The sequence below is a fragment of the Oryzias latipes genome, chromosome 18 (assembly GCF_002234675.1).
Source record: "Oryzias latipes chromosome 18, ASM223467v1".
Classification (NCBI taxonomy): Eukaryota; Metazoa; Chordata; class Actinopteri; order Beloniformes; family Adrianichthyidae; genus Oryzias; species Oryzias latipes.
Window position 1 is genome coordinate 25,998,190 of NC_019876.2, and position 10,058 is coordinate 26,008,247.

At 42.4% G+C, this 10,058-nt stretch overlaps 1 protein-coding gene and 1 long non-coding RNA gene across 2 annotated transcripts; both read left to right on the forward strand.

Annotated features, from left to right (window-relative positions):
• The first annotated feature begins 748 nt into the window (after nt 1–748).
• On the forward strand, nt 749–2,917 carry LOC111949262. The gene is made up of 3 exons (XR_002875280.1): nt 749–788; nt 2,280–2,345; nt 2,451–2,917. It is a non-coding gene; the product is annotated as an uncharacterized LOC111949262 (long non-coding RNA).
• Nucleotides 2,918–5,442: 2,525 nt separating this feature from the next.
• LOC105356469 (macrophage mannose receptor 1-like) lies at nt 5,443–10,058 on the forward strand. The gene is made up of 5 exons (XM_023966029.1): nt 5,443–5,631; nt 7,221–7,628; nt 8,157–8,513; nt 8,632–8,726; nt 8,801–10,058. The coding sequence occupies exons 1-5, from the start codon at nt 5,592–5,594 to the stop codon at nt 8,909–8,911; spliced, it is 1,011 nt and encodes a 336-aa protein (XP_023821797.1). The 5' UTR covers nt 5,443–5,591; the 3' UTR covers nt 8,912–10,058.

Here is a 10,058-nt window from a genome sequence, read left to right on the forward strand (position 1 = left end):
CAGTCCTCGATCACACAATATAGACGCAAACTCTCCCGCTCCGCGCTCTCACCCCCTCTCTTTCGCCCGTGCTCTCACACATGCACGCGGGGTCTCCAACACGCACACACACACATACACACACACAGCGCGCGCACACTCCATAACTGTCGCTGTCGGCTTCATCGCCTGCAGAGATCCTGCAAACCACCAATCAAAAAATAAACATTAATAAATCATAAATCAAGCAAATAAACTTCCAGACATTTGGAACGTTATCAATAAACATTCAGCTCACCTGTTCAACTAAGTTTAGTCGGTCTGCTCTGCTGCTTTGCAGCGTTCACTTGTTGCTGCTGCTGCCCTGTATGCTCACTTCCACTTTAATCTCGTAAAAATACATTTTTTTTCCTAGTAAATTTACGGTTTAAAATTTCATAATTTTACTTTTTTTGGTGGCCCTGAAATTCTGTCGTACCGAATAGTTTGAATCTAACAGGCTTTTATTTTTTTCCCGGAAAAAAAAAGTCCTCATTTCCGTTGTGCTGAGCTTAATGCTAATGCTGCGGTTATGTCGTCGTGCTGCGGGTAATTTCGTCACGCTTCGGGTAATGCCGTTGCGCTGTCTCTTAATGCCGTTGTGCTTCGGGTAATTTCGTCGCGCTTCGGGTAATGCCGTTGCGTTTTTCCATTTGTATGTAGTGTGAGCCCTGTCGGCCACCGTACTGAGCACACAACTGAGAGAATTTCAGTGAAATCATCAATGAAACTTTGGCTGTGCTGAGGAGGCTTGTACATAACTATGCAGAGTAAGAAAGGAGTTTGTTTTAACTCTACTTTAAGGGGAAACATACTAGATGAAAACGCACTCAATGATAATCTGTGGGTTTCATTATTATCTTTAAACAGCGCAGAAACGCCTCCACCCTTTTTACTTTCTCGTATTTCAGATTCAGATTTGTAGTTGGGGGGAGTTGATTCAAATAGAATAATGCTTCCTGTGTTTTTGTCAAGCCATGTTTCAGTTAACAACATAAAATCAAGATTAAAAGAAAAGATGAAATTACTGATTAAAAAGGATTTGTTACATAAAGATCTGGGGAGGGGATGAACACGATTTCTTTGATTGGACGGTCTAACTGCCCTTTTGCTTGGCTTTCTACGTGGTGTAACTGCAGGTATAGCATCAGAAGAAAGATGTCCATCACAGGTCCCCAGTTTAATGTAACCTTCACCATAACTGTAAGTCCTGGGAGACTGGGGGCCCGTTTCAGTCTAGCTCAGGGAGATAGCACCTCTAGAGGCATGCGTGGGTGGTCGAGTAGAGGGTAATTTGGGCGATGGGCCAGGAGGGCAGGAGCTGGATGGGATTTGGGTGAACGATCGGGGGGACGCGGCGGGGAGGGTTTGGATGAATGGCGGGAAAGACATGTTGGAGGGACTTTGGGAGAAGGACAAGGAGCGGGCGCAGAAGGGGTAGGAGAGCTCCTGTGTGGTGTGAGGCCCACAGGTGTTATTTGATGAGGCTATCAAGATGGCTGGGTAGAGCCATGGGTGAAAGTGGGGGCGGGGGGGGAAAGGAGATTGAGTCTTCACTGGGAGTAGATGTAGCAGGGGGCACCTACAGCTGGTCAGGTGAAGTATTTCCTGGTCCAAGCTCTCTGTTGGAGCGACAGATGGATCTAAAACCTGTAACGACAGCCCCAGAGAAAGGGGTGCTAGAAGAAGAAGCGAGAAGGTTCTTCACTAACTCTCTAGCTCTACCTCTGTTCAGGTGTGAGCCCTTACCTATGAACAGGTCCTTTTGCTTCCAGAATATATTAAATATATTAAACTCTCTGGACAGCCATGTTTTCAGCTGAAACAACCGGCTAAAATTGAGTGACATCCCATCAATGTAAGGAAGAGGTCCACTGATGAATGCCTCAATCTCTACTTTGTCAATCTCTTCAAATAGGGGGCGGCCGTGGTGCAGCGGTGGGGCGGTCGACCCATGATCATAAGATTGCAGGTTCGATTCCCGCCTTGCACGCCCATGAGTCGAAGTGTCCTTGGGCAAGACACTGAACCCCACCTTGCCTCTGGTGGGAGGCTGGCGCCAGTGTTTGGCAGCGGAGCCGCCATCAGTGTGTGAATGTGTGTGTGCATGGGTGAATGGGACTGTGACTGTAAAGCGCTTTGGGCCTTCGTAAGAAGGTAGAAAGCGCTATATAAGTATACGCCATTTTACCATTTTTACCAAATAACTTTCTGAAGCTTTTTTTTTAACTGTTCCGATTGTTCTTTTCTGATATCAACAGCACCAACATGAATAATTAATTGTTTAACTCTGTGGTGGGGTCCCGCCAGGATGCAGAGGAGCCAAGGTGAGGAGGTCCGTTCTTTATTCAGACAAAGGTGCTTCACGCACCAGCACGCGTCACCTCCGTCACTCCTCCTCACCTTGTCTCCTCTGCATCCTTTCTCGGCAGGACCCCGCCACATATGGTGTCAGAAGTGGGATTGCAGAGGGACCACAAAAAGGTGAGGACGCAGAGGCGGTGAGGAAGATCAGCAAACACAGCTCAGTTCCAGGGACTCCACCCTCTGAGGAAGAGGGGGTGGATCCAGGTGGCCTTGGCGGTGCTTCAGGCCAGGCCAGGGGCCCGGAGAGAACTGCGGCGTCCAGCTCAGCGCCCATGACGAGCGGCGGACCTCGCTGACAGCAAGGGCGGACACCGTGTTTTATTGTTTGTGCATTTGTGTATTTTATGTTTTAAAATTACTACCTGTGGTGCCACTTGGACAATAATTGAGTGGAACGCCCAACAGGCGTGGCTTAGCGTTCAAAAGGGAGCACCACAGGTTGTGAAAGGAGGAGGAGTGAGACTGAGGTGTCAGGTGCTGTGTGGCCCTGCGTAGAGCTATTGTTTCCTGAAATAAAGACCGAACTGCCTCACCTTGGCTCTTCTGCATCCTTTCTCGGCGGGACCCCGCCACAAACTCCTTGGTACAAGACTTGAGATAAGAGTCCTGTAATCACTGGAACAGTAGAACTCAGGCAGCAAAAATTTTGCATTCTTCTCTGGCTTACTCCACTGATAGCGCCATCTGCAAGCAGCAGCGTATCTCTGACCTTGACGTTTGGCACAGATTTTTTTTCTGCCTGTGCTTTGTTGTTGACATTATGGTGCCTATTCTGCGAAATTGATCCAATTTCTCTTTGTTCTTTAAAGTCACACTGTGATAGAGGTAAAAATCTGTTTGTTTGCTTTATTTCAGATGTTATGTCATCTTTCCGCTTTGCCTTAACACATAGTTCCTCCACACAAAGTTTTGGAAAGGACACAACATCACTCAAAGTCTATGTTATCGTTAGTTGTCCCATTTGTATTAATAGCAGGCTTCTTACCACCGGATGCTACTGGAAGGGTCTTGTGAAGTCCATTTTCAAATTATAAAGCAAATATTCGTGCTTGTAGTTCATTTATTTCTTGTTGATAGATCCGACAGTGTTCACAGTAGGAGTTTGTTTTTCTTTCTCTTCCAAACATGTTGCTGGCACGTCAAAAGAAACCTTTATCCTCCTGGGTGAATAAGTTTACCCCTTGGAATGCGTCTCGTTTTCCAGCAGAAATTCATTGTTTAAATCCAAACTCCACTTTTCGATATTGTTTCGTTCATGTTTTAATATTCTGCTTATCTGTGAGGAAAAGCCACAAGCTCTGCTCTCAAAGCAAAACTTACTTCTTCTTTTGTGGCACCATAAGTGTGGAGAGGGGAGAGGATGAAGAGATGGGTGCGATGTTCAGTGTCAGATGTACTAACATAAAAGCTCAAAGTACTATCTACTGCAGGTGTGTCAAAGTTAGAATTCAAAGAGCACCCTCTATCGCTGTGCGTCGCCTTGGGTGAAACACTACACTACAGGCATGCTATTGGAAGTGTGCTCCCTGGAAAATGCTACCTCCTGGAATGTGCTGTCCTGGGCAACCGCCCACCTTGCCCATATCAAAAACCGCTACTGCGCGTTTGAGATGTTTATGGTCTGTCTGGGTCTGTTTTAGATTGGTTTGTCTCATATCTCAGTGGAAGAACTTTTTATATTGCCATATAAGTTCCTTAACCTCTAAAATGAGAAAAATATCTTGTGCCGTTCGGAAGGGTTAAATTCTAGGCCCTCCTTTTTTATTTCAAATATGATTCCTCTTGGGAAACTAGTGAATTTAGCCAGATTTCTAATTATTTATATGCAGACGACATTCAGCTTTACTTTTACTACTAGTTTTTAGACGCTTGCATGGACAAACTCCTGCATACATTGCTAACCTTTTAACCCCCTACTCTTCGGCATGGTCCATGAGGTCTTGAAAACCAAAAACGTTTACAAATCCCAAAAGCCTGCATAAAACCTGCTTATAAACCTGGAGACCTGTCTTTCAATCGGTCACTCCTCGTCTTTCGAATGCTCTTCATTTGTCATTATGACAGACCGACTCTGTTCAGTATTTTAAAGGTCAGGTAAAGGCGTTTTTATTCAGAACTTCTTTTAGTTAATCTAATTTAGCTTTTTACTGTGACATCATCTTTGTTTAAGTCTGTGATATGTGTGTGCTGATTTGGTGTAATGTTGGATGTTTTTTATGATTGTGAAGCACTTTGGGATTATTATCTGAGAAAGTTGCCATAGAAATAAACATTTACCTGCTAACCTACTCACTAGATTAAGTTGTAATGGATTGGATTTATCTGAGCTTTTCCAGACGCTCAAAGCGCTTACATTGTGGCCATTATTCATTCACTCCTCATTCATACTTGGTGATGGTAAGCTACCAATATAGCCACAGCTGTCCTGGGGCAGACTGACAGAGGCGTGGCTGCCAGTTCGCGCCTACTGCCCCTCTGACCATCACCGGGACATTCATGCACATTCACACACCAGTGGAGCCACACTGGAGGCAAGGAGGGTGAAGTGTCTTGCCCAGGGACACAACTGCATTTTGGCTGGTGGGAGCGAGGATCGAACCGCCAACCTTTCGATCATTGGACGACCTGCTCAACCATCTGAGCCACTGTCGCCCCTTTAATTAAGTTACATGGTTCAATGTAAATCAAAGGATGAGTGGACACATGTGGAAAATGTCAAGATCAATTTCATATTTATTTATGGATGAAAAAAACATCAATGTAGGATAAAAAGGGAATTGTCTTAAATCTGCTTTTGTTGTTGTTTTATAGACAATTCAATTGGTTGCTTCATGAAATTTCAGAATGGAGTTTTTACAAGAAAATAACTTTAATGGAAGAACCCTACTAAAAACCATTTCTTAACCAGCCATGGTAGAGCCGTGAAAAAAAGAATTCTAACATCTGCAGTCAAAGAGTCAGGAAATGTAAACAGAAAAAAGCGTGTTATGTAAATCAGCTGTATTTGCAAACTAAGAGTCTCTTTGTATTCGGATATTTGAAACTTTCTTTGAAAACATTCATGGAACTATGTAAATCTCTACAGTATGTTCCTGCTATGTATGTTTTGATATAAAAATCCTCCCAGACCTTCACTGTGTTCAGACACAAACATCAGCCGTGGTGTTTCCATCCCAGAGTTTCCTTCTACAGTCCACAGAAGCATCATGATGGAGAAGATCCTGCTGCTCGTCTTGGTTTCCTCAGGTAAGTCGGAAAAATGTTAGGCTAATCAATTAAGATTGTTATCATTATATAACTGCACTTCAATAATCGCTTAAGTGGAGAAATGATTAAATGTACTTTAATCTCTACACTGAGAATTAATTTGGGAGACTGGAAACAAAAACTGCGTCCAACAAGAAAAATCTTCCAGCAGAAAGAAACGTAATTTCCCCCTCATCTGTTGTGATGGTTTAGTGTCAGAGAAGACAGGAAAAAAGCATCAATCTGTTTCTTTGCATGCTCTGAGACTGGGTGTTCTAGGTTTAAAAAAAATATTATAAAGACAGTTCCACAAACTTCATTCATTTAAGTTTTTTTCAAAAGGGACTCTGAAGTTTTTCTCACCAGGGGGGTATAGTGAGAGGGTGATAAGACCACGTATGGATGTTTAAAGGTAAACTTTTTTTCACATTAATCTATCTTAATTATTTGCTTCAGTTAAAATAAATAATTTTTTGGAGTTAAGTCAGCTTAAAAACAAGTTATCAGACAGTTATTTTACTTTCATTCAAATTAATTCAATTAAGTAGCTGTAAGGAATTGTGGGAAACCATTACCTTTGCCTGCCTGGACAGATTCGGGTACAAGTGTAGGTTTTTGTCTGTTTTAGCTGTTTTACTGGGTTTCGTCTAGTTATTTTATCCTGTTATGTTTAATTCTTTCTGCTCCATGAGTGAGAGGGAGGGAGAGCATGATAAGTTTATTTAGCACCCTTAGTGCAACAGTCTGGTGTTAGAATGGGGCGGCCGTGGTGCAGCGGTAGGGCGGTCGACCCATTATCATAAGATTGCAGGTTCAATTCCCGCCTTGCACACCCATGAGTCAAAGTGTCCTTGGGCAAGACACTGAACCACCTTGAAGACACCTTGCCTCTGGTGGTAGGCAGGCGCCTGTGTTTGGCAGCGGAGCCGCCACCAGTGTGTGAATGTGTGTGTGACTGGGTGAATGGGTCTGTGACTGTAAAGCGCTTTGTCCTTGTAGGAAGAAAGGCGCTATACAAGTATACGCCATTTACCATTTACCAGAACTAAAGTTACATTCAGAGTCATGATATTTAAATGCATGGCATATAATGTAAATCCACACTGTATCATTTAATTTAATTTTATAAAAATGAGAAAATCTGCAGCCTCTAACTCAAACAAATGAGAGTTCAAGAAGTAAATTAAAATCTCAGACTCCACATAGCTCTCTCTTTTTTTCTCCACGCGTTTCCATGGTGATTCTGGAAATCAGCGATCCATTGAGAATGTCTTTATGGACTTGACGTGCACGTGCATTAACCCAGGGTTACCAAGTCAAGCGTAATTACGCCAACTCATATCCGGTCTTTTAGAGCAAGTTCAGGCGGATTTCAGAGTTCAGGATTACAGTCAGGGTTAGTTTAAACATGCTTCCTGGGATACCCCGCTGGAATCAAGTCATAAATAATTTATTCCAGTGTGATTTTACTGTTACTGGGGAAATAACCGTTTCACTATTTACTAAAAACATCACCTTCTGTTTGATTCTATGAAGTAGGAAGAAAATTTTATTGTTTATCACTGAAACAAATGTGTTTTTTCTCACAGAGATCTTCCTCCTCTCCTCCTGCCTCCTCATCCGTCAGTACCACTTTGTTAATCAACCTTTGAACTGGACTGAAGCTCAGACTTACTGCAGACAGAAATACACAGATCTGGCCCCTATTGAAAACTCTAAAGAAATGGACAAACTGATAAACACCATTTCATCTGCTGGTTACAGTTATCACATTTGGATTGGTCTTTACAATGAAATGAACTGTAGATGGTCTGATGGGTTCATTGGTAGCTTCACAGGCAACAACTACAACTACAACTACTGGACTTCACAAGATACATCAAACGCTCGTAGTGATCAGCTCTGTATGGGTGTATACTGGAATCAACAGAATTACCAGTATCACTATTGGTTCGACTCAAGCTGCGGTTCATTATATCCTTTTGTGTGCAACAATGGTAAGACTTTCAGAAAAAAAAACATATGGTAGGTTTATTTTACTAGAACGTAAAAATGATCAAGTGAATCACAGCAGACGCTTGATGTCAGCAAAAACTGATCAGTCTATCATTCCTGTCCAATGTATGGAAACACTTTGAATAAAGTCATGTGACCATCCAGTGTGCTAGAATGTTCTAAAACGACGGTGAACTGATCTTTAGGAAACAAAAATGAGAATGGATATGACTTTCATTCATGTTTACTTGTTTGGACACATATTTCATTTACATTTGATTATCTTGAAGAAATACTATAACTCTGAAAAATCTTACCTGCACTGTTCAGTACCAGGTATTTATTTCTGAGTCACACTGATTGAAGTTTTGGCTAAAGATGTCCTGAATCTATTTAGTTTTGTGAATTGGATCATTCAAAAGGAACCAAAATCGACTATGAATCAGATCAGCAACTACAAATGATGATATAAATCAAATTGTTGTTAAAATGAACCGTTATACCCCTCCTGTTTTCTCTGTAATCCACAGGATCCCAGCAGAATCCTGAATATGTTTTTGTGAATGAAATAATGAACTGGTCCAGCGCTCAGAGATACTGCAGACAGAACTTCACAGACCTGGTCACAGTGAGGAACGACACAGACTGGCAGAAGATTTATAGTGTGGTGCCTATTAATCAGAACCTATGGATCGGTCTTTATAGAAATTCAAACATTTCCTGGTCTGATGGGAGCAACTTCTCTTTCTACCCAAAAACATTATATTTTTATATTCAGCCTTGCGTAATCAGTGCCACATGTGGTTTTCAATATGGGCAAGACAGAAATTTCTGGCATTTTCATCCTTGTGAAGCCAGATTCCCATTTATCTGCTATGGTTCTAAAGGTGAGTTCAGCATTAAATTATTCTAACTGAGATTCCCTTTACACTAATGTGTACATCTCTCATCTTCATGTACATTTTCAGTGTAATTTAGTATTTTTTACCTTCTGTTTTCATTCAGTACCCATACAAAAGCGTGTGGTGAAACTGAGACTGAAGACAGAAAACTCTGAAGATCTGAACGATGCTGCTGTTAAAGTAAAGTTGCTGGAAGAGGTGAGTCTGGAATTTCAACAGTTTCAACTCTGGTAGAAACAAATAAAGCTTCTGAAAAACATATTTATGTTCAGCTTCAGAAGAAACTGGAGGAGAACGGAGTGAATGGAGTAAAGGTGAAGTGGAAACAGCAGACTGATGGAAAAGTCTTCAACAAGGAGGAGAAAAAGAAGACCGAGCTCTGAAAAATAAACCCTTTCATTAGAAATTCATATTTCATATTTTGTAATTAACAGGTCCCAGTTTTCTTATTATTTGTGCTGGCCCTTCCCACTTAGGTGCTAGCTTTGCTGAAAATGTATCCGTTGCTTTGGATAATGGATGTGACCGGACCCAGACAAAGTCACCCGCCAGGAAGTGGGTATCTCTGCTATTGTAGTACTTAGCTTGTCTTGTCTGGTGTGAGCCCATTCTCCTACTCATCTCTTCCGCCATCGTCTGCTGTCGTTCTACCTGAGTGTATGCTGACCTCTGGTCTGGAGATGGTGTTTTGTGGATGAATCTCTCCAGTGGTCCATGGATAGTTCGTCCTGAGGCCATCTCCGCAGTGGTCTCTTGCCATGCGGTGTTGATAGCAAAGCGGAATTCCGTAATCCATTGGTCCCACGTGTTAAAAAACTGTCCAACAAATGAGGCAATCATGTTCTTTACTGTTCTATTAAAACCTTCTGTGAGATTGGTTTGAGAGCCATAACTAGTGGTCAACTTAGGAATGACGCCCCTGGTGGTACAAAGTTCTTTAATGAGACTGCTAGTGAACTGGGGGCCCCGCTCTGAGACCAGATATTTCAGGACCCCCCAGCAGGTAAAAATCTCCTCCCTCAGGATTTTGATTAGATGAGGCGTTTCAGTGTCTTTCAAGGGGAACATTTATACCCATTTTGTGTAATAATCCACCACGACCACCGACACAGTATTGGATTTCTTGCTTCTGGGAAACGGACCTATGATGTCGATTCCTAGCATCTCCCCGGGATTGTGCACCGATGTGGACTTCAATAATCCTGCTGGTTTGCTGTTATCCACTTTTAGTCTTTGACATATGTGACAGGTCTTGGTGTGCTCCCACATATCCTTCCTCACTGTAGGCCACCAAGCGACCTCCAAGACTCGCAACAGGGTTTTAAACTGTCCCAGATGGCCCCCTAGACGGTTGTTGTGTAAGTATCTGAGGAACTATGCTCTCACGGTTTTGGGACCCACCAACTTATACTTCATGCCTTGTTCTACACAATAAGAAACACAAAAGAAATTTGATTTGGTTTAATGTTGTCTATTCATAAAAGTCTTTCAGGTTTTGCAAGACAATAAGTAAATATGAAGACAAATAAA

What these genes read in the sequence shown, in the direction of transcription:
- LOC105356469 (XM_023966029.1), top strand. Translation starts at nt 5,592, where the DNA reads ATGATGGAGAAGATCCTGCTGCTCGTCTTGGTTTCCTCAG. An exon ending in TATCTGCTATGGTTCTAAAG is followed by an intron (nt 8,514 to 8,631) that starts GTGAGTTCAGCA and finishes GTTTTCATTCAG; the next exon opens with TACCCATACAAAAGCGTGTG. An exon ending in AAGTAAAGTTGCTGGAAGAG is followed by an intron (nt 8,727 to 8,800) that starts GTGAGTCTGGAA and finishes ATTTATGTTCAG; the next exon opens with CTTCAGAAGAAACTGGAGGA.